The sequence below is a fragment of the Prionailurus viverrinus genome, chromosome B4 (assembly GCF_022837055.1).
Source record: "Prionailurus viverrinus isolate Anna chromosome B4, UM_Priviv_1.0, whole genome shotgun sequence".
NCBI lineage: Eukaryota > Metazoa > Chordata > Mammalia > Carnivora > Felidae > Prionailurus > Prionailurus viverrinus.
The window spans coordinates 113,687,620-113,715,512 of NC_062567.1; the positions used below are offsets into that span (position 1 = coordinate 113,687,620).

At 38.9% G+C, this 27,893-nt stretch overlaps 2 protein-coding genes across 8 annotated transcripts in view; both read right to left on the reverse strand.

The window, feature by feature from the left end:
- Positions 1-16,832, reverse strand: part of NR2C1 (nuclear receptor subfamily 2 group C member 1) — a 43,208-nt gene extending 26,376 nt beyond the window's left edge. For 2 of the 5 annotated variants that reach the window (XM_047866280.1, XM_047866278.1), the window contains exons 1-5: positions 16,604-16,831; positions 9,057-9,130; positions 6,137-6,367; positions 2,460-2,541; positions 443-622 (exon numbers count right to left, since the gene is read on the reverse strand). In XM_047866280.1, the coding sequence (XP_047722236.1) occupies positions 443-622; positions 2,460-2,541; positions 6,137-6,367; positions 9,057-9,110 (547 nt within the window). In that variant the 5' untranslated portion in view covers positions 9,111-9,130; positions 16,604-16,831. Of the gene's footprint in view, positions 1-442; positions 623-2,459; positions 2,542-6,136; positions 6,368-9,056; positions 9,131-15,867; positions 16,213-16,603 lie in introns of those variants that run through there. The other 3 variants (XM_047866279.1, XM_047866282.1, XM_047866281.1) reach the window with 3 other exon arrangements.
- A 6,261-nt stretch (positions 16,833-23,093) lies between these two features.
- FGD6 (FYVE, RhoGEF and PH domain containing 6) overlaps positions 23,094-27,893 on the reverse strand; it is a 115,557-nt gene continuing 110,757 nt past the window's right edge. For all 3 annotated transcript variants that reach the window (XM_047868047.1, XM_047868046.1, XM_047868045.1), the window contains 3 exons: positions 27,374-27,502; positions 26,452-26,600; positions 23,094-23,346 (listed from right to left, as the gene is read on the reverse strand). In XM_047868047.1, coding sequence (XP_047724003.1) covers positions 23,310-23,346; positions 26,452-26,600; positions 27,374-27,502 — 315 coding nt within the window. In that variant the 3' untranslated portion in view covers positions 23,094-23,309. The remainder of the gene's footprint in view (positions 23,347-26,451; positions 26,601-27,373; positions 27,503-27,893) is intronic.

The window sequence follows — 27,893 nt, forward strand, 5'->3', positions numbered from 1 at the left end:
TTGGGCAAGTTATTAAATCTGTTTACTCTGATCATATGTAAAATGCGTAACAGTCGTACGTACTGCAGAGAGTTCTGCTATGAGAATAAATAACTTAACTCATATGTTATACACAGAGTTAGGCATGGTAGGAGCTCAATCAATATCAGCTATACTTTTTATCATTTTAGGAGTTTAATCAAAAGCTAGACTGGTATCTAGTTAGTTGTGCTTTTTTTTAAAAAAACCGTATTCAAACATACATACATACATGCAAAGCGGACAGGAACTCAACATCTGTTGAACGAATAAATATTACATGCATATGTACACATTTCTATGTTGTTAGTTGGAAAACTGTAAATGAAAAAGCACATATATTTGACATACTGTGTTAATTTTGACATACTTCTAGTTTGCCTGAATCCTTAAAATTATTCTCTCCTTTAAAGCTAATACATACAGTCTTGTCTCATTCCAAACGCAATACATCTCTGTAACCTGCAGTATTGACAGCGATTTCGATGGTGTTTATTAATAACACAGTCCTTTGATCCTCGACATGAATAAACTAAATTTTTTCGGATGCTTCTTTTAAAAAATCCTTTGCAGCCTTCACAGGTTACTGCTCCATAATGACGCCCTAGAAACAAGATGTTTAAGAAAACACAAAAGTCACATATTTTAGAACAGAAATGGAAGTAAGCCCATTTCTTCCCTTTAAGTAACAATATATGTGATGAGACAGAGATTTTTGAGTTTCTGACATGAAAAAAAAATTTTAAGGAGTTACTAAACAGAATGAAACCACCATATTCTTTGATAAATATATTAACCAGTATGAATTTTTAATTTTGGTATTTTTTTAAGTTTATTTATTTTGAGACAGAGAGAAAAGAGAGCATGAGTGGGGTAAAGGCAGAGAGAGAGAGGGAGAGAAAGAAAGCCAGTGTGGAGCCTGATGTGGGGCTTGAACCCACAAACCGTGAGATCATGACCTGAGCTGAAATCAAGAGTCAGATGCTTAACTGACTGAGCCACCCATATGCCCTATGAATTTTTATTTTGTAAGTAACCTTAACAACAGTATGGAAAATTTCACAAAGAAAAGAAGCAAAACCATCCATAACACCATGATATGTAAAAACTATTTTCACTTCTGAGATCACTTACAAATTATAATTCTCATATATTATATAAAGATATTTTATTCTGAAAACTATGCTCTAAAACAAGCACACTAAGTAGTATTTGAGCTAATCTCTTCTCATTGTGGGTTCCATTTTTTAAATTTCTGGAGAAATGTTATACTTTGATTAACCTACCATTTTATAAACGATTTCTTTGGCACAACATTTATTTATTTATTTTATTTATTTTTGCAGAGAGAGAGAGTGAGAGAGCGAGGGAGCATGAGTAGGGGAGGGGCAGAGAGAGAGGGAGACACAGAATCTGAAACAGGCTCTAGCCTCTGAGCTGTCAACACAGAGCCCGATGAGGGGCTCGAACTCATGGACAGCGAGATCATGACCTAAGCCAAAGTCGGATGCTCAACCGACAGAGCTACCCAGGCGCCCCTGGCACGACATTTATTAAATTGAACATACTCTTGGGAAAAGGTGTAGTGGAGACTTTTGTAATGACGCTATGGAAAAGATCAAAGATTACAAAAATCAAACGAGGCCCTTAAAGTATATCTCACTGGCACATGGGTGCTTTTCTAGCATAAAGTAACAACATAACTAAAATGACATAACCTTGATATTAGACTTGGAGAAATGTCCCCTCAGCTGTGCACAAAATTAAATAAAGGGTAACCAGAAATTTTTCATCTCAGTAATTCAAGTTACTCTCTATCCCTGGACTAGCAACAGGACTCAACAGGTAAGTTAACAACTTAACATTTATATTATTAAGGACCACAACTCATTTTTAAGCAATTCCTTTGACAAACCGGTTTTATATTTTTGAAAAATTCCACTTATTCATTCAGTTTACATTTTAAAGGAAAAACTGCTTTTCCTAATTCTTCAAAATATGCATTTTATGTCATTGCAAGACCAAGTCAAACTGCATTCAAATGAAAAAAAACCTTAGGTGAATAAAAAACTTGGGGATAAAATCGGTTACATTTCATAGGCTTCAAATATGGACCATAACAATGACATCCTCTTGGGGCACCTGGGTGACTCAGTCTGTTAAGTGTCCGACTTCAGTGCAGGTCATGATCTCTCCATTAGTGGGTTCGACGCCCACATCAGGCTCTGTGCTGACAGCTCAAAGCCTGGAGCCTGCTAAGTAAGGTGCTGTGTCTCCCTCTCTCTCTGCCCCTCCCCTGCTCAGCTCTGTCTCTCTCTCTCTCAATAGTAAACATTAAAAAAAAAAAAAAAAAAATGACATGCTCTTTTTACTTTCAGAAGAAGAAACGTGGTAGTGTGGTAGTTACAACACAATATATATAGGTTATTTTTAAATGTTACCTGATGCTTTGTCTCCACATACTACGCAAAGATCAAAAACCTTATTTGGTCCTTGGTCTGGAGAAGAATTATCTGTTAAGAGCTAAAGAAAGCCCCCCAAAACAAAACACAAAACAATAGTGTGTTAATAATGCTCGTAAGTAAAAAGTAGAAGAATATTCAGTCTTAATTATTGCTTTCTTTCAAGTTATTCTGAAAATTTGAACTCTATTATACATATATATCAATTAAACTATTCTTATTTTTCTTTATGTAAGTAAAAATACCAATGTTATTAGACACAAAGATAGGAAGAATACCTTTTAAATTTACTCTATAACACTCTAACAGACTATTAAACACACAAATAAATGCATGAGTATTTAACGTATCTTACCCATTAAGCACTTATTATTCATTCAACACATCAAATGATTGCAGAAGCTATCAGCCCCATGATGACATCTGTCTTTGAACAGCTCAGAAATTTCCCATATGACTGACTAAAATAAGCTATAATAGCATAAAAAAGATAACTGATTTTTAATAAATAAATATTTATTTTGAGAGAGAGAAAGAGAAAGGGACAGAAAGAATCCTAAGGAGATTCCATGCTCTCAGCACAGAGCCGGATGTGGAGCTTGATCCCGTGAACCCTGAGATTATGACCTGAGCGAATATCATGAGTCAGATGCTTAACCAACTGAGCCACCCTGGTGCTGCTGAACCTTTATATGGAAAAGGGGTTAAAGTTTTTGTTAAAGTATTTACTTATAATTATGGAAATATGATTGATTTACGAAATATAAAATTTTCATCAATGAGTTGTCTAGGATTAGGTGGAGTGGTTGACAGCATGGGTTGTGGAGTCTGGTAAATGGCAGAAGGTCAGTGAGACTGAGTGGGGAAGCCTTGGGCAAATTACAAACGCTCCTTAAATTATATAAAGGGCTATATATCACTAGGTATAGCTACTATGATGCTGGCAAAGAAATACACTAGTCTCTTCTTTTAGATTTATTTTCTAGTATTTTCATCATTTTCTTTCAATCTTTTGGAATGTGAATGAATTAATTTAATCCCAAAAATGTGATAGGGCATTCCCTATGATAGTGGCATCATTCTTTTAAAAAATTTTCTTTGGGGCGCCTGGGTGGCGCAGTCGGTTAAGCGTCCGACTTCAACCAGGTCACGATCTCGCGGTCCGTGAGTTCGAGCCCCGTGTCAGGCTCTGGGCTGATGGCTCAGAGCCTGGAGCCTGTTTCCGATTCTGTGTCTGCCTCTCTCTCTGCCCCTCCCCCGTTCATGCTCTGTCTCTCTCTGTCCCAAAAATAAATAAACGTTGAAAAAAAAAAAATTTAAAAAAAAATTTTCTTTAATGTTTATTTTTGAGAGAGAGAGACAGAGAGAGAGAGAGAGAGGGAGAGAGAATGAGTGGGGGAGGGGCAGAGAGAGAGGCAGACAGAGGATTCAAAGCAGGCTGGGCACTGACAGCAGAGAGCCCCATGTAGGGCTCAAACTCACAAACCGCGAGATCGTGACCTGAGCCAAAGTCGGATGCTTAACTAACTGGGCCACTCAAGTGCCCTGGCATTATTCCTTCTTATATCACTATAAAAATTAGTCTTCAACAGAAACGTAAGAAAAAACCTTCTGGTACTAGCTGTCCCTTGAAAACATCTATGAAAAGTATCACTCCTTTCCTTAATAGCACATCTACAGCAAATGGTGTTAATCTTTTATCCTCTATTATTCTTATGGGTAGAAGAAATATTGAGAGATTAAGGGACACTAGATCACTAGATCAGAAATCCAATCTTTTTGGCCCAGGGGGATTCTATCCTATACCTGTTTCTCTTTCTCTGCCCTGAGAGGTGCTCCATAAAGTAAGCAAAGTACCAATATTATCTTTTCTTCTGGAAACAGAATTTTTCTTTTATTTTAAGAGTAACTTTACAGTGGAGAAAAGTGACACACACTACTTCAGCCAGGTGGTCAAGATCAATGTCACCAGTTATCAAACATGATGATACTAAGTACACTTGATACAATGTGATGAAAATGGCACTCTGTGATCTTCCTTACCCAAACCAACAAGCCCAGTCTAACCATGAGATGTCGAAGTCCCATAGCAGGGTCACCTATAATATACCTGAACAGTATACCTCAAAACTGTCAAGGTCATCAAATACAAGAAAAGTTTGAGAGACTGTTACTGCTAACAGTAATCTAAGGAGACATGATGATTAAATGTAATATGGCATCCTGGAATCAAAAAGAATATTAGGTAAAAATTAGGGAAAGCTAAAAACATTTATGGATTTTAGTTAATTATCAAAATTAGTTCATTATCAAAATAAAGGTATCATATTAATATAAAATGTTAATAGGAGAAATTATGTGTTGAGAGGTTATAAGAGAACCCTGTACTTCCTGATATTTCTTTAACTATTGGGGAGTCTGAGTGGCTCAGTTGGTTAAGCATCCGACTCTTGATTTCAGCTCAGGTCATGATCTTACAGTTGTGACATGGAGCCCCTGTACCCAGCATGGAGCCTGCTTAAGATTCTCTCTCTCCCTGTGCCCCTCCCTGCTTGTGTTCTCTTAAAAAAAAAAAAAATCTGTTAACTATAAAACTTGTAAAAAATCAATTCTGTTAATAAGGAAAAAAAAAGGTATTCATAATGTTATAAACTTTTTGGGACTTCTGTCTTGTTGATAAAATAACTTCTTGTAAATCCCATCTATTTTTTACCTTAGCCATTCCTAAAAATAATACAGATGATGTAATCAGAAGAATAATAGAATCAGGCAAAATTTTGTATTTTATGAATTAGTTTCTCAATCCTAAAAGGAACTTTCCTTGATCAGGTTTTCAGCACAAAACATGGAATTCAATTTTAAGTGGGTACTCCACCAAAAAGTCTCCAAAGGCAAACTTAGGGGGTTGCTGAATTTGTATTCAATCATAGCAACCAGCAGTGAAAACATCTATGTAACCACAGGTATGCATTCTGTATAAGCCTTAACTGGCTCTTTGAAAAACAGTGCATAACTTGCAAAAATTAAAATGATGTGAAGTTAATCTAGACTACTGACTGACTTCCAGTGTTAAAGCAGACCATGAGGGTAAACCACCTGTTACATCAAGGAAGACATAGATGACAACCAAGGAGGCACAGTGACAAAGCTGCAGCCATAAAACCACCTTCTTGATCTGGCAGCTTGTTTGAGGCCTAGGCAGTGTGCTCCTGGGAAGTGCTGCTACCACAGAAGAGGCTCTTGATTTGGCAGTTTCCTAACCAAGCAGAAGCAGCAGGTCTCTTAGAAGCCAGTTCTGCAGCACATCCAAGTGGTTATTCTTGGAAACTGACCTAGAGCTGTTTCTTCAGCCTTCCTGACAATTCTATGAGTTCTCCATATCCTTTATTAAACCCCTCCCTGGACAAACTAGCCAGAGTGAATCTTGCTGTATGTAAGAGCCCTCCAAAATACACGGAAGGGAGGGTGTGTGAGGAAAAGTATAGCGGCATATAGGAGAGGGCAGTCACCACAGATAATGTGCACACCATGTAATTTTATGCAAGATTTTTCTTTCTATGGACCATGCAGGATATAAAGTCTTAACACCAGGACTTACACTTATTACATGCTTTTAATTCTTTCAAGTGTGATGAAGACACTGTAAAGTTATTTACCTGGAGATGTTGTGCAGACAGATCAGGAGTTGTAAAAAATAACTGATTAACACCTGCTGCATCTGGAGTAGTGAGGAATACTTTCCCTGGAGTGGAATCTTGCCTGGCCAGAATGACTTTGCTTGGAGTAGAGCCATCATGATTTGTCAGAATGAACTGCTTCCCTTGTGTATTATGATCAAGTGCTGTCACGATCTGGATTTTCTGGCCAGTTTGCTGCTCGGTAACAATCTAACACAACCATGTCATATCAGTAATCGATTCGACTTAATCTTTTTTTTTTTTTTTTTTTTTTTAACTCTAAGGACACAATTTTCTCCTACCTTCGGACAAAGTTAGAAAAGTGTAACATTACTTATATATTCAATACATTACACATAGACACACACCTTTTAAACTAGCAATTCTACTCCCACAAAATCCTATCCTATAGAAAAACAAATGTGCAAACGAAGGTACAATCACTATTCTGATTCGTTCCTTCCTTCTCCTTCCCACCCACCTTCCATTTACACAAACCTATATTGGGTGCCTTCTATTTGCCAAGCACTATTTGTTCTGGTCCTGGAGTACAGCAATAAATAAAACAAAACCTTTTTTCTCATCAAGTTTTTATTTTAGTGAGGAAAGGCAGATAAAAAACAAGCAAATACTGTTGTCAGACAGTATTAAGTGCTATAAAGAATAGATAAAACAAGGTAGAGATGGTGAGAGTCACTGATAGAATAAAAGCCATGAGGAGATGACATTTTTGCACAGACCTAAGTGCAGTAACAGACCAAAGCTTAGGACTAGCTAGGGGTAATGCATCCCAGGTAGAGAAAAAGAAACATGAAAGAAGGCTGTGGGGCAGGAGGAGTGTGTCTGAGGCAAGAGGCACTACAAGAGAGCTATGTGAGTGAAAGAGTGGCAGAAAGGATTATGGTAAAAGACAGGATCTGAGAGACAGCAGGAGCCAGATGGTATAGGGCTACACAGGGACTACAAAGTCTGGATTTCCTCCTGTGTGAAATGGAGATCCACCTTCCTCTGGAAGGTCAGAGAGCAGAGTGGCAAGATCTTTTTCAAAGAGGGTGTTCTAGATTTAGTGTGTAGACTAGCCTGTGAATGTTGAAGAGAAGAATACTCAGACACCGGCAATATCTGGGAATTATATATGGGCAGAGATGCTGGTGGGGAACAGGGTAGCAGCCATGCCAGAGGAGAAAAATAATTGGATTTGGGATATTTTATGAAGGGAAATGTGACAGGATATGCCAACTGCCTGGATGTGGAATATGAGGAGAGAAGAGTAAAGGATGACTGTCAAATTTTGGTCTGAGCACATGAGAGGACAGAAATGCCATCCACTTAGTTGGAGGAGTCTGGAGAAGTGCAAGTTCATGACTAAAGAGAACTAGCCAGTGTTGAGGGCTTTGGTTGTTGAGCAAATATTTTACAGAGTAAACTCATTAAGGCAATTTAATCCCTTGGTTCAAATTTAAAATGGCAAATTTGGTTTGTTTCTAACTTTTTCTCCATTTCCCTGAAATTATTTTCATCAAGATTCTTTTCTATGCAAAATTTACAACAAAATGCTGAATTACTAATCAGTTTTTGTCTAGGGCAGATTGTACTGACTATAGCTGCTGCCAACTCAAGTTTTCTTTGTTGACCATTATTTCTAGCATGTCCTATTTTTCTGGGTATACTTTTCACCATTGTCAATTTTATTTTACACATAGATTGTTTATACCAAGTCTAGTCTCCATCTTATCCTAACAATTTTTGCTATTTCCTTAAAAAAACTTTTTTTGGGGGGTGCTTGGGTGGCTCAGTCCGTTAAGTGGCCGACTTTGGCTCAGGTCATGATCTCGCTGTTCGTGAGTTCCAGTCCCGCATTGGGCTCTGTGCTGACAGCTCAGAGCCTGGAGCCCACTGCAGATTCTGTGTCTCCCTCTCTCTCTGCCCCTCCCCTGCTTGTGCTCTGTCTCTCTCACTCTCAATAATAAATAATAAAACAAAAAAATTTTTTTTTTTTTTTTTAAGAGAGAGAGACAGAAAGAACACAAGAGAGACAGAGAAAGTATGGGGTAGAGGGAGGGAGGGGGAGGGGGGAGGGAGGGGGAGGGGGGAGGGAGGGAGGGAGGGAGGGAGAGAGAGAGAGAGAGAGAGAGAGAGAGAGAGAGAGAATCTTAAGCAGGCTCCACACTCAGTGCTGAGCCTGATGCAAGGCTCAATCACACAACCCTGGGATCGTGACCTGAGCTCAAATCAGACGCTCAACCAACTGAGCCACCCAAGCTCCCCAAGAAACTGTATTAAGATCTATTGGTCTATCCTGCAATTTGAATGGATCCTTTACTTATCAGTAATTTTGTAACATCACACATTGGTCCACTGATTTATATACATCTTTTATATGTTGACATGTTTCATCATACAATATCATCGCATGTCATGTAGCCTCTGGGGAAGAAAAGGTAACTAATGTTCCAGTATTATTATGAAAACAGTTTTGACCTTGCTGACTCTCTGAAAGAATCCCTAGATGATACTTTGAAAACCTCTGGGTTATGGTACCTCTTCCTAAGAAATAGGGCATAAGATGTGTTATTTGACATGGATCTCCTCCCACTGGTCCATTAAGACTGGCCTCAGATTCTGTACCTCCAAAAATATTCCATGACCAGATCTCCACAACCCTCTGTGACTCTTCATTAGCTGTTTTTCTTCTGTGCTCCCATAACACCGTATACAATAATCTATTACAGCCCTTACCACTGTATTGTGACTGTCAGATGATTCAACTATCTCTTACTAGATTTAAAAATATCTTAATGTTGAGGGTATCTTTTATCTCTGTACCTCCAGAACCTAGCATATACATTTGATGTAAATAGGCTGATGGATCAGCAAATGAACTGTAAATCAAACATACCTCTCCCATTTGTTGTTCAATAATTTGATGTGCAATTTCTTCTATGGTTGCCATGTTCTAACTGCCAGAATGTCCTGCCAAGATAAAAAGACACTTTTCACAAAATAAAACATATTTACTGAAGAATTTACAAATGAAATCACATGCTGGTGCCTGGGTAGCTCAGTCGGTTAAGCATCAAAGACTCTTGATTTCCGTTCAGGTCATGATCTCACAGTCATGAGATCAAGCCCCTTAAGATTCTCTGCCCCTCCCCGGCGTGTGGTTCTCTCTCTCAAAAAAATAAACTAAAAACGCAACCCTCCCAAACAAATGAAATCACATGATAGCTAAGATCTGCTTCAAAATAATACAGTAGGGGTGGGTGGTGGTAGGAGGGAATAAACAAAACAAGGTTGGCCATGAACTGACAGTTCCTGAAAACTGTTGTTTATACAGGGGTTCATAACAGTATTCTCTGTTTTTATATATTTTGAAAATATCTACTTAGAGAAATCATTCAGGGTGACTGGGTTAAGTGTCCAACTCTTCATTCTCAGCTCAGGTCATGATCTCATGATTCATGAGATTGAGAACTGACTTGGGCTCTGCGCTGACAGTGTGGAGCCTGCTTGGGGATTCCTCTCTGTCCCTTACCTGTTTGCTCGTACATGCACATTCTCTCTCTCAAAATAACAAACTTAAAAAAAAAAAAAAAGATTCAATACCAAACAATTTCACTTTTCAAAGATATTGAAGCCTAACCAGGACAACTCTACAGATCAGGAGTAGTTTATTAATTTAAATAAGGGTAACCCTATCTGTAAACAAATACATCATGGTAACCACTTAACATACTCTTTTTACCAATACATTGTAATAACTGGCATTCGTTCAAAAGGAAAGAAGATTTCTCTAGAATCTTGTAACTGTTCTTCATTAGTGGAAGTTTTTTATATATTAAGGTTAATTTGAATTTAATGTAAAACTTTCTCCAAATGGATCTGAGAGCCTGAAAGATCAGTGGGTTGACTCTGATTTTTGCTTTTTTTCTGTATCAGTAGATAAGAACACAAAAATTATTTCTGACTTTATCACATTATATAATGTCTGTCATAAATTCACTAATAGTCTACAATTATAAATAACATTAATTGCCAAATTATCTGAATTGTTTTTCTTTCAATTACTTAAAAAATTTTAAATGTTTCAATTAGTTGTGCCAAAAGCAGTATTTAATATTTAGCTTCATTATTCAACTATCTCTTACTAGATTGAAAAGCAGTGGCCTCAACCATTCTGGGACCAACTGAGGAAACAGAGCTGCTCCTCAGGTTTGTGTCCTCTGGGGCCAGGGTAGCAGTGACAGCCCTGATGACCTCTGACCCATCTTTGAGGTCTTCCTTCCTTTTCCCTGAAGGATAACTTATGTTTAAAACTGAATAGCTCTACTGGCCCATCCAGGAGAATCCCACAAGTTCGACAGCTTTTCTTCATTTCATCCCATATATGTCCCCCTCGGTCCAAGCTGGCAACATTTCTGCTGATATAAAATTCTCAGAAATCTTGTTGCCTTCCTTGCAATTCATGGGGCTTTAGGCCATCAGATATAAGAGTCCTATACAGATCTCTCCCGAATAACCCCATCTCTATTCCTGGCTTCTGTTGAGATGGCTGCCTGGATCCATAAATCACATGTCCCTAATTCTCTTTAGCAAATTGTTGGTTGTCCAGTCATACCCAAGAGAGTCTCTTAAGAACACACTTTCTCTTTTTTGGCAATATGGATAGGTTATTTTTCAATTCTTTAAGTCCTGATTCCATTTTTCTAAACAATTCCTTCTTCAATTTACCTCTTTCCTCTCACATTTTACTGTACGCAGCAAGGAGAAATGGCCATGTCTCTAACTAACACTTTGCTTAGAAATCTCCACAGATAAATAGCTTACAAGTTCTGCTTTCCACAGAACGCTGGAACACAAGGACAAGTTCTTTGCCCTTCATCATAAGGTTCATTTTCCTCTAGTTACCAAAACTGTAACATGTTCCTCATTTCTGAGCCCTCACCAGAAGCATTGTTAATGTCTATTATTTCTATCAACATTCTATTTATGAAACTATATGTGTATCTCTAAGATGATGGCAGCTTTTTCCACAGTACTCTTTTCTTTCTGAACCCTCACCAAAATTGCCTTTGATATTCGTATTTCTATCAACGATCTCTTCAAAGCAATCTAGGCTTTTTCTAGCATGCATCTTAAAACTCTTCCAGCCTCTACCCATTTTCCAGTTCCAAATTTTTAGGTATTTGTTATAGCAGTACTCCACTTCCCAGTACCAAAATCTGCACTGGTTTGCTAGGGCTGACTTAACCAAGACTAACAGGGCTAATTTTGGCTGGGTGGTTCAAACAACAAAAATTAATTTTCTCACAATTCTGGAGGCTAGACATCTGAGACAAGCTGTCAGTAGAGTTGATTTTTTCTGAGACCTCTCTCCTTGTCTTCTCTTTGTCTCTTCACAAGTCTTCCTTTTGTTTGTGCCTGTGTTGTAATCTCTTTTAATAGGGACAACACTCATATTGGATTAGGGCCTACCCTAATGACCTCATTCTAACTCAATTACAAAGGCCTCATGGCCAAATATGGTCACATTCTGAGGTATTGGGGGCAGGACTTCAATATGAATTTTGGGGGGAGACAATCCAGCCCATAACACTTAGACACAAATCTAACAAGAAATGTGCATGCTGTATGTAAGGAAAGCTTTAAAAAAATTTTTTTTTCAACGTTTATTTATTTTTGGGACAGAGAGAGACAGAGCATGAACGGGGGAGGGGCAGAGAGAGAGGGAGACACAGAATCGGAAACAGGCTCCAGGCTCTGAGTCATCAGCCCAGAGCCCGACGCGGGGCTCGAACTCACGGACCGCGAGATCGTGACCTGGCTGAAGTCGGACGCTTAACCGACTGCGCCACCCAGGCGCCCCTGGAAAGCTTTAAAATGACACCTAGAGGGGCGCCTGGTGGCTCAGTCAGTTAACCATCTGACTTCAGCTCAGGCCATGATCTCAAAGTTGGTGGGTCTGAGCCCAGCTTCGGGCTCTATGCTGACAGCTTGGAGCCTGGAGCCTGATTCAGATTCTGTGTCTGTCTGTCTGTCTGTCTCTGCCCCTTCCCTGCTTGCGCTGTGTCTTTTTCTCTTAAAAATAAACAAACATTAAAAAAAATATATTAAAATGATACCTAGAGAGAGGAAAAACTAGCTGAAAGAACACAAAAGAAAATGTTTATAGTGACTATCTCCAGGGAGAACTGGAAGTTCGGGAACAGGGATGGAATGCAGACTTTTCAGTGAGTAAGTGTCTGTTCTTTTTAAGTTTTACTTATTATTATTATTATTTGAGTGAGAGAGCAAGCATGTGTGCTAACACAAGTGGGGAAGGGGAAGTGGGAGAGGGAGAGAGAGAATCTCAAGCAGGCTCCATGCGCTGCACTGAGCAGGGCTCAATCTCAGGACTGTGAGATCATGACCAGAGCAGAAATCAAAGAGTCATACACTTAACTGACTGAGCCCACCCAGGCACCCCAGTGTGTATTCCTTTCAAATTTTAAGTATTACCACAAAAAAATGAATTGTAAGTAGGAAAAAAAAAAAAAGCCAAACAGTTTAAAGGAATCTTGTCTAGAAATCCTAAAATCAAGCAGCATTATCGGCACATCAGACCCAAAGAAGCTAATTCATAATGAAAACTTACCGTGATATCATGACCGGAGCCAAAATCAAGAGTCGGACACTCAACCGACTGAGCCACCCAGGTGCCACTAAATCAACTATTATTTTAGCCAAAAAGACCAAAGACTATGAGGGTATATGTGATACACATATATGCCTGGTATATATGCCTGTAAAGGTTCATGCTTAATTGTATACTTTGTCATTAGCAGTGTTACAGGTAATACAATGTTAAAGGATTTGAATGCTGATACTCTTGAAACAGAATTCTTGAATACTGAATTCAGGGATATTTGGATTTTTTTTCTGTTTCAGAAGAAAAGAGCAGGAAATGGCAATGGATTCCTAATTTTTGGAGTTAAAAACTTCTAGGAGAATCTGACTAAAGCTACACAACCTCTTCAGAAAAATATACACACACATATATATTTGGTAGATTCCGATTTGTGATTCACCATATCAATTTTCTACTTCTTTCTATATAAACTCTCTGCATGACTGCAGTAGCCTAGAACCCTTATCTCCTACCGTTCTATAGATCCATATAATCCAAACTGGTTTGCAAAAGAATGCTTAGGGGAAGTTTTTAGAATACTTACCTCAGTGATCATACACCTTAATTTGTATGGAATGAAACACAAATGAGAGGAATTTAGGGAATAGATTTGACCAGAAAGGTGGAGTAAGAACAACTTTTTCCCTCTGGACCTTCTCCAACCAACCATATCTTCCACTGCAATCTCAAACTATTTACCTTATCCTACTTGTAAAGCCTGTTAGGTGTCTGTCAAGCTGGTTCATTAAGATTTAAGTCTAGAAAGGCACAGACACAGGATATAAAGTCAAATCCATAATCCCATTTTCCTTATTATTTACTTCTCTCATTAAACTATCCACTAATATAATACATCTTTATATGCAAATAAGTCCATGAAATAATTAACGTACATCCTACAATCTTGTTGATCAAAAATTTTTTTCCACCATTTACAAAAAGGATGCAGACTATCTAAATTAATTACATAATTACAAATCATATCCAAGTGTATTAAGTTTTACTAAAATTCAGAGATTCCCAGAGGTTAGTATTTTATTCACTCTGATAAAGTATTAGCAAGGGGGAAATGATGAAAATTAGTAAGAATGAAATAGTTATTTAGCATCAAAGCAAGGATTTATGACAATGTATTAGTCACTTTGGTTGTGATAAAAGCTCAACTACTGCTAGTTTAAGCAAAGAGGAAATGGCTTGGGGGGGGGGGGGAACAGGATAGACACTGCTAGGATCCAAGTGGAGCTGACCTTGGGAAAAACTGGAGTTAGTTTTCCGATGCTGTCAGGAATCTCCTTATCTCTATTTTTTTTTTTTTTCCCTTTATTGCTGTCCTTATTCTCCCTATGTGGCTTCTTATTTTCTACTTTGTAGTAAAGCACCAGGAAAGTAAAAGTAGTCTTCTCTAATTTCAATTTTAAAATGCTGGGGGATGCGAAATTTGAAAATATGATATAAAACAACGATTTTTTTCCTGTGGAGTAGATCTTTGAAAATTTGTGGAAGTTAAGGTTTCTCTCACCAGAAAACACATATTCACATTCACCCACACTACAAAGAAGTATGCTGAATTTCAAGGGGGTCATAAAACTTCAGTAGCCTGACAGCCTTCAAGTTAACCCTTCTGGTAAAATTGCAGCTACTGTGGAGTTTCCTGAACACATATTTAATATATATGACTTTGGGGCGCCTGGGTGGCTCCGTCGGTTAAGCGTCCGGCTTCGGCTCAGGTCTGATCTCACAGTCCGTGAGTTCGAGCCCTGCGTCAGGCTCTGTGCTGTCGTTGGGCTCTGTGCTGACAGCTCAGAGCCTGGAGCCTGCTTCCGATTCTGTGTCTCCCTCTCGCTCTGCCCCTCCCCTGCTCATGCTCTGCCTCTCTCTGTCTCAAAAATAAATAAAAACATTAAAAAAAAATTAATATACCTGACTTTGTGTACATTAGGCAAGAACCATCTTTGTGTAGATTTGAAGTGCCAATAAGGCACAAACTATCTGTGGGTCAGCACCTCTGACAAGCAGCAATATTAAATATCTCAAAGCTCACAGAACTGAAATATCCTTATTCTCCTGCTTCGGAACCATCAACGTCTCTTTAATGGCCAAAGGATGAAGTTTCGGTCCTTCTATTCTTTCAATATTTATTACACCTCTGAAGCATGCCTGCCACTGTGGACGGAGAGGGCTCCTTTATAGTCTGACTTCCTCATCTTCCCACTTTAGCCCCTATCCTCCCAAGAGGGGCCTCTCTTCAAGTCAAAGTGGGATGTTCTTTATACCCACCACTCCAAGTTCCTCTTCCCTCACTTAAATACCACCTGGCCTTTCAGACTCGGATGAAATTTCTAAAAATCCAATCCTCTGAGATGGGTCCAGCATCGATTTTGAATGCTAAAGCTCTTAATTACAATTTACTAACGGACTTTTTTAAACTTCTGATATCATATGCAAAATTTATGTAAAGATGCATTTTTCCAGCGCTTTCATAAAAGATTTCCAGATTGCAAAGGGTACTACGAATCAAAAAAAAGGTAATGATATTTATATCATCAATTCTTTATGCTGCTTTTGTCTTTTCTATTCCCCAAGGAATTAAAACTCGTTAATTCGCAGGAATTAAACTCGTCGGGTGACAGAAACACCAACGGTACCATATCTTGGGAATGTTTGGTGCCTTTGATTTGAGTCTCCCTCAAAACCCTTCCAGAAGACTGAAATGCCCCTACCAAAAAAAAAAAAAAAAAAAAGAATAGAAATTCGTTACATTTATATGCGATCCACCTTTTTTATAAGAATGGAATGATCTACCAACTGGGCACAAGCAAAATTTTAAAACTGTCATCGTGTACCAACCAACCATGCAACAGACACTGATGAAAAATGATCAAAATCAAAGGCCTATTTACAACATCCAGAAGAACAAAAGCCCCAAAGGCCTTAATTTCCACTCTTTTTTGCTTTTCCTTCCCATTTATTTTTTTTAAAACAGGCCGACCTACTTAGTGAAGGTTACGAGACAACTTGGCAACAAGGTTATGAGACAACCAACCTGGCAACATTTGTAATTGTAATCATAAAACGGTACGTGCGGGAGTCGGAGGCAGGGGTTCTCAACAAAAGAACTTAGAAGTTTAGACTTGCCCAGGGCAGTGAGGCCCCTGGACCGTTCCATTTTTCTCAAAAGATACGAGTCCAAAGACAGCGGCTGCTGTCGCCCGATTTGTCGTGAAAGTTGAGCAACCCGTTGCTCGTCCCGTGTAGGCACGAGAATTACTAAGCGTCCTCCGAAAGGAACGGAGGCCTCGGCTTGCGGGCGCTCGAGCCCCCGCTGCGACCCCCGGGCCCCGCCGCGCCGCGCGGCTCTCCGAGGCGGGGGGGAGCGGCGGCGGCAACGCCGAGACGGAAGCTTTTCCTGTAGGTGAAAGGTCAGAGGCGCCGCAGGAGGCGCCGCGGGAGAGGCTGCCGTGCTCGCCGAGCCGCTCGCGTACTTGCCTTTCGCGCCCCGACCCCGCTCCGGGCTCCGCGCTCCCGCGCCGCACCCCGGCCCCGGCTACTGCCTCAGCCTCCCGCAGGGACCCACACGTTCGGCCATTCTGCGCGCCCCGAGCCCAACCCGAACAGCCTGCCGCCGCGCTGCCGGGCGGGCCGGCCCTGCCGGCCGAGGTCAGCGGGCTGTCGGGGGAACAAGGGGTGCGTCCGTTGGCTGTTGGGAAGAAGGGACACCCCATCCACCCCCGTCCCAGGCGCGGCCACGGCTGCTTTGCTCCCCACCCGGGACTTCTTACCGGTGCTTCTCCGACGAGCTACGTCCCGCGTCGGGCTTAGACCGGACAGTCCCGTTGCGGTGGTTGCTTGGGGTTCCGGAAAGAGACAGGTTAGAGAAAGCTGAAAGGGATGGGGTAAAGAAAAGTGGGGGCAGGGAGCTTTCTGGGTTTGTGTATTTGGGGGGGGGGTCAGAGTTCGTGACCCCTCCCTCGGCTCTGCGGTGCGTGCTCCCATCCGCGCCTGCGCATTACTAGTGGAGCAGCAGTAAGGAGGTCGTGACGTTCCCTGGGTGGAGGAATGAGAGAACCGAGCCTCTGAAAGTCTACTGCCCTCTATCAGCTGGGAGGGAAACTGCCCCGCCAGAGCGGCCCTATCAGGGACCTTCCGAAACCGTGTGCCCTTAGCATCCCAGTTTGCCAAAGGCGGTCTTTAAAGGAAGTTTTGAGCCTTTTCAGATTTGAGTAATACTAGATAACCTTATCAGTTTTAGGCGGTTAGAAACTTGTGGAAAATTGGACTCTGTTTTAGGGTATCTCTTACCTTAGACTAAAGTTTATTGGAAGAGTTAAGTCTGGGTAGGTTCCAATAAAATATTTAAAATTCCCTTAAATGAAGGAAGCTAGGGTAGAATTCTCCACAGTAAGGCAGAGATTTACTATGAACTCTTGTGGGTAAATAGGTATAGTGGCTAAATGGAGCAAGAATTATCACTTAGAATGTAAACTTCTTGAAGGCTGGCTTTTTTGTTCGGTGGTGTATGTCCAAGCATTTAGGACAATAGCTGGTGGTCAATAAAGATTCATGAAACAAAGAGGCATTGACAGAACATCATGACAGTGACCACCTGTGGCACTGAAGTGTGGCAGAAGAGCTGTCCTGTGTGTAAAGCACTGTATGGTTTGGACTTGAGAGAAAGGGTCCTTGAAATTTCTTTAGTACCGACCAACATGATCTCACGGTCTGTGGGTTCGAGTCCCGCGTGGGGCTCTGTGCTGACAGCTCAGAGCCTGGAGCCTGCTTCGGATTCTGTCTGTCTCTCTCTCTGCCCCTCCCCCTGTGCATACTCTCTCTGTCTCAAAAATAAATAAAAACATTTAAAAAAATTAAAAAGAAAAGAAAAGAAAAGAAAAGCAGTCATGGATTCAGGCCAGAAACCCAAGTCAGGAAAAACAAAAGTGCGCTGGGAAGAACATTTCCTCTATCATTTCCCTCTGGAACTAGGCGGCTGGACACAGAAAAATTCCCCAAGAAGAGGAATATGCTTCATGTCTCAGTCTCTGAAAACAGGTCTGTGTGGTTCATCTTTAAATATGTGACTCTAAAAATACATATGGCTTAGGGGCGCCTGGGTGGCTCAGTTGGTTGGGCATCCGACTTCGGCTCAGGTCATGATCTCACGGTCCGTGGGTTCGAGCCCTGTGTCGGGCTCTGGGCTGACAGCTCAGGGCCTGGAGCCTGCTTCAGATTCTGTGTCTCCCTCTCTCTCTGCTCCTCCCCTGCTCATGCTCTCTCTCTGTCTCAAAAAAAACAAAAAACAAAAAAACATAAAAAAAAAAATTAAAGGATTAAAAAAAAATACATATGGCTTAAAAGACATCATCACACCAAAAGTAGATACAGTAAATTTATTTTGTATAAATACATATTGACATTATTTACAATACTAATATTGATTTATAAGGGATCTATATGTGTACGATAAGATCAAACTATTACCACTTTAAGTAAAACATGTTTCTAGAAACTCATGTTATTTAAAAAAACAATATAGTATTTCAAGATTGGTTCTTAACATGCTACGACCGACTCATACAAAAGAGAAAGTTGTCCCTCTTTCTCTCCCCTCACCAAGGGAATTTGATATAGACTTCTTGAAAATTTTCTAATATATAATATCTTAAAAAAATTAAATCCTACTAGAAATTATCTTTCTTATAAAAGGGAAAGTCATAGATGATTTTCCTTTACAGAATATTAAATGTGGCATAGGCCCCAGAACATTTGTATTTTGAAAGCACTTAAAAAAATAAAAACCAGAAGGGATCCATTTGGAGTGATTTAATTCACCAAACAAATGCTGAGTGTCCAGAGCACGCAAGGTACTCTGCCAGATGCTGAGGAGTCTCAAAATCTCAAGAATAGAATGTGATAGGCACCATAAAAAAGTGTGTTTCCTAGTTAAAGGCTATAGAGGCATAGGAAAAGGAGAGACTAGATGTGGTCTGGAGGAATAGTGGGGGCGGGGGGATGTGGGAGAGAAGGACTAGGACCAACTGTTGCAAAAAGAAAAGTCTTGGATAAATAGGCAGAAGTGGGTTGGGAAGAGAATGAGAAGTAAACCTTATAAACAGAGAAGGGTTGGGGTGGATTTAGCTGGAGTGTGTGATACCTGAGGAAAAATATTCTATGCCAAGCCACTGGAAAGCCATTGGAAGTTGCAAAGAGCACGGATGAAACTAGGTCAGAGCTCCGCTTAGAAGATGGCTCTGGCAGAGTTGAAAATGGGACCATGCAAAGATGGCACTGGAATTAGAGGAAGAGTTACTCTAATCATTGGGAAGAGGTAACAAGGACTTGAGCCAGGGTCTGTGCCATAAAAGTGATGAAGATGGAAAGGATCCAAGAGCAATAGCAGAGGGTCTTGTTGAGACTTAGAAGCAGATTCTAGAGCCTAGAATGGTGTTTTTCCATTACAGAAGAAGATAAACAGATCTGAATGAAAAGAAAATGAAGTCTTGTAAAGTTTAAAATGCCTAAAAAGGACTCATGTGTAGATGTCCAGCAGGTAGTTGCAAATATGGCCTTGCAGGATGGGGGAAAAAGTAGGTCTAAGATAGGAGTTATAATGAGGCCATTGGGAGGGCTGTGTTTGAGTTGTAGATGACAAGAATCCAGTCCTCACATTCTGTGTATTTCAACAAATATTTTGTCTTAAAAAGACACAGGATAGGTATTTTGTGAGGCCTAACAGGAGAAATAGGATTTATCTCTCTGAAAATCTCAATGACTACATTTGACTATGGTAGATCTCAGACTTCAAAAATGGGAGTGCAAATGGATGCATATTCCCAAGACATATCAACATATGTTGTAGTAACATTTACATTTTAACTAAATTTCTAAATAGCAGGCTTTCCCTATTTCCTGCCAACACCTGGCTAACAAAACTATACTGTGTGTATTTTTCTAATGTTTATTTATTTTTGAGAGACAGACACAGAGTGTGAGCAGGGGAGGGGCAGAGAGAGAGGGAGACACAGAATCGGAAGCAGGCTCCAGGCTCTGAGCCATCAGCCCAGAGCCCGACGCGGGGCTCGAAATCACGGGCTGTGAGATCATGACCTGGGCTGAAGTTGGATGCTTAACCAACTGAGCCACCCAGGTGCGCCAAAACTACACTTTAAAGTTATCTTCCTTGGATGGAGCTAGAATGTATTATGCTAAATGAAATAAGTCAATCAAAGAAAGATAAATAACATGATTTCATTCATATGTGGAATTTAAGAAACAAAACAGATGAACATATGGGAAGTGGGCAGGGGGATGGTGCAGGGAAGAGAAGAGAGGGAAACAAACCACAAGACTCTTAACAGAGAACAGACTGAGGGGAGGTGGGTGGGGGATAGGCTAGATGGGTGATTGGTATTAAGGGGGGCACTTGCTGTGATGAACACTGGGTGTTGTTTGTAAGTGGCGAATCACTGATTTCTATTCCTAACACCAATATTGCACTATATGTCACCTAAAATTTAAATTAAAAAAAATTATGTTATCTTCTTCATTTAGTTGTTTCATTACTGTTTTATATTAAACAGAGTTGCTCTGATGATCTCATTTTTAGGAATGCTACTACATATTCAAAGAATCAAGCTTTTGGTTGAAGAGAGAATTAAGTATCTTGGGCAGAGGGTAAATAGGAGGATACGGGGTATATTAGGGAACAGGGGAAAAGAGGTGGGAGAGAGGTTCAGAAATGTGGGATGATGCCCAAGATAACCTTTCTCATTTTTCTAGGACTCTGGTGGATCCTCTACATTTACAGCTTCACAGCTAAAGAGGAAGCTTGAGGGGACACACTAAGAACACCAGCCTTCCCCCAGTTTAACCTGGTATTTCTTGCCTAGGTTACTTTTAGTGCCTTTTTGCTTAGCTTTACAAGTGCTCTTCTTTCTCCTCCTTATGAATAAAAGGAGAAACTTGAACAGAGTGTGATGGAAACACATGTATAATAAATACATGTTGGGATTTGGGTACTGTGTGTATTTTCTCATAGAATGCACCAAATAATACATTTTTTCCTCTAAAATGTTAGCTATCAAGAGATATTTTTTTTTTAAAGAATCTTTTTTTTTTTTAATTTTTTTTAACGTTTATTTATTTTTGAGACAGAGAGAGACAGAGCATGAACAGGGGAGGGGCAGAGAGAGAGAGGGAGAAACAGAATCTGAAACAGGCTCCAGGCTCTGAGCGGTCAGCACAGAGCCCGACGCGGGGCTCGAACTCACAGACCGTGAGATCATGACCTGAGCCGAAGTCGGACGCTTAACCGACCAAGCCACCCAGGCGCCCCAAGAGATATTTTTTTAAAGTAGCCTGACAACAAAATGTATATAATTAGGTTTCTCAGTTGATAGTGAATGAGCCAGATTAAATAAATAATTGAGCAGCTTTAGTATGTTATGAAGGATTGATAAAGGGATAAGGGAATGTAATACTATTCCACATTTAAAATACCTTTTGGGGGGGTGGTAATCTGATAGCTTCCTCAAAAAGCTATATGTATTTTATATTTTTCAAAACCCTCCATGGGGCTAAGCCAATAGGGAGTACAATCATACAGGAGTTTCACATACAATCAGAATTACTAGAAGTTTGTGCAGTTTTTTTGTATTTAGATTTATAACTAGTTCTTGAATGAGCCAGCTGTTGGAAGACAAAATAGCCTGGCTGGTATTTTTTAGATTCTGAGGTTTAAGTCAAACCTTGCAGTCAGAAGTTTGAGAGCTCAAGAGGACGGGGGAAGAACTCCAAATAATTTGTCATGTGCAAAGTCCTAGACCCAAAGAAGCAGAAGGAAACACTTTATAAGGTATAACCTTGGTCTCCAAAAAGGATACACTAAAAACTGCAAGGATTTTAACGTGGAAGCCTTATTTATGCTGTCTTGGTTAAAATTAGTGAGCTGCAAAGAAGTATTAGTTTACTTACTGTGACAGAAAGGCTGGGGAGACAGTGAGGATTGTGTGTGAGGGTGCAAGAGGGTTTAAAACGATTCCACAGCATGAAACGGCCAGAAAAAACTACAGCAGCCAACTCTAGATTTAGTAGAGACTCTGGTGCTGCAACAAACAACATTCAAAAGGCTTCAGAAAGGCACTCAGTAATTCTCTTGACGAATGTAAATATCACACTGAATTAGGAAATCCTTTATATAGAAGCCGTAAGGAAAATTCCTGTGCCCTTTAAGATAATTTGTAAAGTTCAGTCAATAAGTGTAAATTATGAACATCAAGCATGACTTTAATCACTGTGTGAATTTCATTTTTCAAACTCTATTCATCAACAATTTTATGTACAAAGCAGTTCACGTTAGTAGTAAGTGCACCAGAATTATGAATATAATTCTTTCCTAATGAGGTGCGCATTGGCAACTGGTTACAGAAATAAAGGATTTGTTTTAATTACCAGGGAGGACATAACACAAAGTAGTATTAAATAACCTTTAAAAAATGAATACAATTTCAATAAACACTGGCTTAGAATATGTGCTTTTTTTTTTTATATGGTAATTCCAGTTCATTTTTTAAAGCACAATATTATAGGAAATGGAACATTTAGATGCAACCACCACCACTGACTTGGGCTCAGAACACTTATAATAGCAAAGGATATTGTGGAATATGATGCTTACCATAGTTTGCTTTAAAAAAATAATACAGTTATGTTTCTAGCTTTAAAAAAAGGATTAGACTTAACAGAAAGACCACAGAGTTAATTATTTGTATTCCTCTGCAAATGAAAACATCCTCTTTCCTACTACTCATAGCTCAGTTCAACGAAAACTTTCAGAATCTATCCCTTTGCTATAATTCCTTGATGATGTAACATTATCTCATGCCAAAAGAGGTATAACAGAAATACTCTAGATAATTTACTGGAATTTCATTTCACAGTTGCTGAGGTAGAAGTTGGCCACGTGTTTTTCCATTAAAAGATACAAAAATTCATCTAAGTTTATTGATTCAAAAACAGACATTTTTTTTTCTATCAGCAGTTTTATAATAATTTCTAAACCAAACACTGCATGGAAATTTTCTCCTTGATGTGTGTTTTTGTATTTACAAAGACTTATTACCTCAGGTGAGAATGTTACAATGAAACACTATAAACACATGGAGAAATCTGTGTCACAAATGGTTAATACAGTATACAGTATTAAGATAAGTTTTCTGGTTTCTAAAGAAAAGGTACTTTAGAATTCAGTGTGAGTCTCAGAAATAATTCTGACAATTAAGTAAACATCAAAATTTAATAAATAGCATACACGAAAAACCAAACATTCAAAAAAAACCCCTTATACCCAACAAAATAATTTCTAACATTTGATGAAGATTTTGGCTGGATTTTCTTGGCAGTGTTCATTTATATACAGTCTTTGTACTGCATTTACTCCATTCTGATGAAATTCCACCACGTGAAATCACAGAAGAGATGAAACCAGTATCACTACAATATTGTGCCTTCCTGAAATGCTTCTATCCACCTATTGGTAAGAGAAATTTGTTAGAATTACAAAATGCAATCATCTGGTACACGTTAAGACAATATACATAATAGCTGTACCTGTGGGTCCAATTACCCTGCCTGTATATTTAAGATCTTTCCTATACTATTGGGGTGCCTGGGTGGCTCAGTCAGGTGAGCAACCAACTTCGGCTTGGGTCATGATCTCGCATTTTGTCAGGCTCTGTGCTCACAGCTCAGAGCCTGGAGCCTGCTTTGGATTTTGTGTCTCCCTCTCTCTCTGCCCTTCTCCTGCTCACTCTGTCTCTCTCAAGAATAAGTAAACAATTGGGAATGCAAGCTGGTGCAGCCCCTCTGGAAAACAGTACGGAGTTTCCTCAAAAAACTAACAATAGAACTACCCTATGACCCAGCAATTGCACTACTAGGCATTTATCCACGGGATTACAGGGGTGCTGTTTCGAAGGGAGACATGCACCCCCCCCCCCCATGTTTATAGCAGCACCATCAACAATAGCCAAAGTATGGAAAGAACCCAAATATGTCCATCGATGGATGAATGGATAAAGAAAATGTGGTGTGTGTGTGTGTGTGTGTGTGTGTGTGTGTATACACACACACATATATACATATATATGTGTATATATGTATATATACATACATATATGTATATATATGTATACACACACACACATACATACATACAATGGAGTATTACTAGGCACTCAAAAAGAATGAAATCTTGTCATTTGCAACTACATGGATGGAAACTGGAGGGTATTATACTAAGTGAAATTAGTCAGAGAAAGACAAAAATCATATGACTTCACTCATGTGAGGACCTTAAGAGACAAAACAGATGAACATAAGGGAAGGGAAACAAAAATAATATAAAAACAGGGAGGGGGACAAAACAGAAGAGACTCATAAATATGAAGAACAAACTGAGGGTTGCTGGAGGGGTTGTGGGAGGGGGGATGGGCTAAATGGGTAAGGGACACTAAGGAATCTACTCCTGAAATCATTGTTGCACTATATGCTAATTTGGATGTAAATTAAAAAAATAAAAGAATAAAAAAATAAAAAAAATTTTTTTTTAAAAGAAATAGACACTTAAATATAGAGAACAACCTGGGGGTTGGTTGAGGGGAGGTGGGTGGGTGGGGATGGGTTAAATGGGTGATGGGTATTAAGGAAAGCATATGTGATGAGCCCTGGTTATTGTATGTAAGTGATGAATCAGCTGAATTCTACTACTGAAAGTAATATTACACTGTATGTGAATTAACTGAATTTAAATAAAAACTTGAAAAAAAAAAGATCTTTCCTATACTAAACTAGAATTCTGTGTATATGAAATTATACTTTATTTGGTAATATGGCCCCAAATCTGGCCTGACTTCCTTCTCTCTTAACTCCCTGGGGATCCGTAATTGAAACCTGTTTTAGTATTTTCAGTGAAAGAGAATCTATATCTAGTCTACTTCCAGTTGATCAAAATTTTGTATGCAATATAAAGTGTCTCAAAAAGAAAAAGAAATGTGTCTCAGAGTTTCATAGAAGTCTTCCCAGAATTCATTAGTCTCAAAGTTTATCTGACAATACCCACAGTTTCAATTATTCAGAAGACACTTGGAGGTAGTCACTTTGTACCTCCCTAGGACTGTAATTGCTTCTGTGAACATCTAAAATCACTCAGTTAATAGAAGCAGCCTATAACAGATATAGCTCAAATTTCAAGGACAGAATTTTCAAAAATTTAAATGCAAATGGCATGTTATATCATGATAAAGAGACTTTTAAAAAGTTAAAAATTTTCATTAAAATTAACACATTTTAATATTCTATACTATGCAAAAAAACCCCATTACATTAGTGACTTCAAAGAGAAACTTGTAATTTGTCCTGTATTAATTCTCAATTACAAGAGGGCAGATTCTCTTTACTTAACTACATTCAATTGTCTTAAGGTTTTTCTACCTTGTTGACTTAATGATATAAACAAAAGATGTATATTCAAAAGCAATAATTTTTATCAGTTTGATGATAAATACAGATAAAAATCATGAGAAGTGTAATACCTAATAGAATATTAGAGCAAGTACTCTTTTACCCAAGTAGTTTTTACAGAAAAAATAATGGTTAAGTGACAATTTTAAATATTCTTCAATTCAAAAAAATTTATTTATAGTAATAGAGATACATAGTAGATGTCCTAACATAGACTGGAAAAAAGAAAAAAGTGTTCCAGAGTATTTGCAACATTGTACCTGATTAATATGCAAGAGCATATGCAATTCTGGTACATTAATTCTAACTGCATTAAGAAAAGATAAGCCTTGCTGACTTAAAGCATTCTTTTTTTATCTGCATGCACCGTTTTAAGCCTATGGAGAAAACATAAGCACATCTTAGTGAAAACAAAAACATGTAATGTGTGAGACCAAAATAAAAATCAAGTGAAAGATTTGGTTAAAGGTTATCTGCTCTATTTTGTTTACAAAGGACCTGGGTTCCACAGAGATATGCTTCTCTATGTCAAACCACGTCATGACATCAAAACAAATATTCTTGTTGGAATTTTGAAGAGATTGTTTAAAAACCTTTACCATCTAAAATGATATCCATTTCCTTTTACTCAGTTATTGGGAACAGCATGGGAGCCTCTTAATGTGTTTGACCTTTTTCCCAAAGAAGTAAGTTAGCAAGCAGCTGTTTAAACTCCTGCTGTTCCATGGCACAATTGAGTCACTGGATTGCCAAAGTCCTGGAATGTTTCAAGAGATGATCCTCACCCTCACTGAAGGAGAGGTCAAATGCCTCGGCTTCCTTTCCTTGCAGCAGAGCAGTTTCATGCTGCTTCCTCAGAGGTCAGTATAGACAAAATATTTTGGACAGAACTACCTATTTTCTTTTCCCCTCTGCCTCCTGAAAATATTCCAGATCCTCTTGCTTGTCCTTAAAATAATTCTAAAGAGTTTGAAAAATATGTTAAATCTTCCTAATTTGGATCTTGGATTTAAATTCTTAATTGTCCCCATGCATGAAAGTAGGTTATTTTAAAATCAATCATGTAACAACTTGAAACTCATGTATAAAAGAAAAATATGCCTAAATTACTTACTTCTGAGCTGAGTGAGCATCATCTGCTTTGAACAAATAAAATAACATGTTTTTGTGCAGCAACTGGAACACTCTAGACTCTGAATTCTCATCTTTGACTTGAGTGACAGTGAATCCTAGTAAAGGCTGACTCTCCAAAGCTGCCACATCCTAATTTAAAAAGACACCAAGGGAGATGGGACTTTAAATTGATACAAAATTCAGATTTGCAAACTCTTAAAACTATACAGCTTTAATTTTATATGCACACTATATAGAAAACAATGATAATTCTAACAACTTACTTACTTTTCACTTATTCAACAATATTAAGATGTCCCCCCACCCCTGAAGCTACCCCATGAGCCAGACACTGTGCTAAACAGTTTTCCTTGGGTTCACACTCATCTAAGTTCACATATTTCCCCACAACCATGGGAGGCAATTATATTACTTTCATTTTATGGATGCAGAAAACAAGCTCAGAAAGAAAAGTGATTTACCCGGTCCCACTAAGGAAAAGCTTGGCTCTTAGAGCAGTGGTTTTTATAGCCAGCCAGGAATTGTTTCTAACCCAAACAAAGTCTATCTTATCGAAGTTTGAAGCCTGATCAATACAATCTGGGGATAGTCAAGGGACTGTCTTCCATGAGAGCTTGGCAGAAAGGGGAAGAACCTTTGCCTTTAATGAAGTTGTTAGTAGTCACATGACACCAAAAAAAGTTACATCTTAATACTATGGAAAATTCCTAACATTTTTTGAGTAAGAGCTCTAGGACATTGTTGACATTAAAGGTAACAGCAAAAAGAATCTCCCCCTCCAAAAGCAATGCAAAACAAAAAAATACACAAAACGAATAGATCAAACAAACATTGTGATTATTTCTAATTGGCATTATAAAACCAGACTCCCAAATAATTCATCTTTAGATTTCAGATCTTACCTCACTTGCAGCATATGTATACAGCACTTTATTTTTTATGACAAACCACAAGTGTTTCCAGGGTTTTTTATTGCCCTTTGATCTGTACAAATAGCCACTCATGGAAGAATCTTCTGTATTTGCTGATACCTAGTAAGTAAACCCCATACATAGTTTAATGGTTTTCAGACAGCAACAAAATGTAAAGTAACAAAACTGCTTTTGATCATTGGTGCTGAAGGCAATAACCATAATACTATAATGTTTCAGAATGAAATTGTTTACGTTCAAAGTCTGCTACTGTACAAATTGAATACTGCCATTACCATGGGCATAAAAACCCCTTTCGTTTAGAAGCAATTCCAGCATTCTGCTTGGTTTAATTGTGCTTCCATGTATGTATTTCTTTGTGGTGCCACCTGTGTTTTCCTGGTTTCCAGAAGAAGAAAAATAATTCTAAAGATCAGAAATGCTTTTTGAAAGCTGCATTTTTGGGAACCGTGTATGTTGTTCTTCGTATTTTGCAATGTTAGGGAAAATT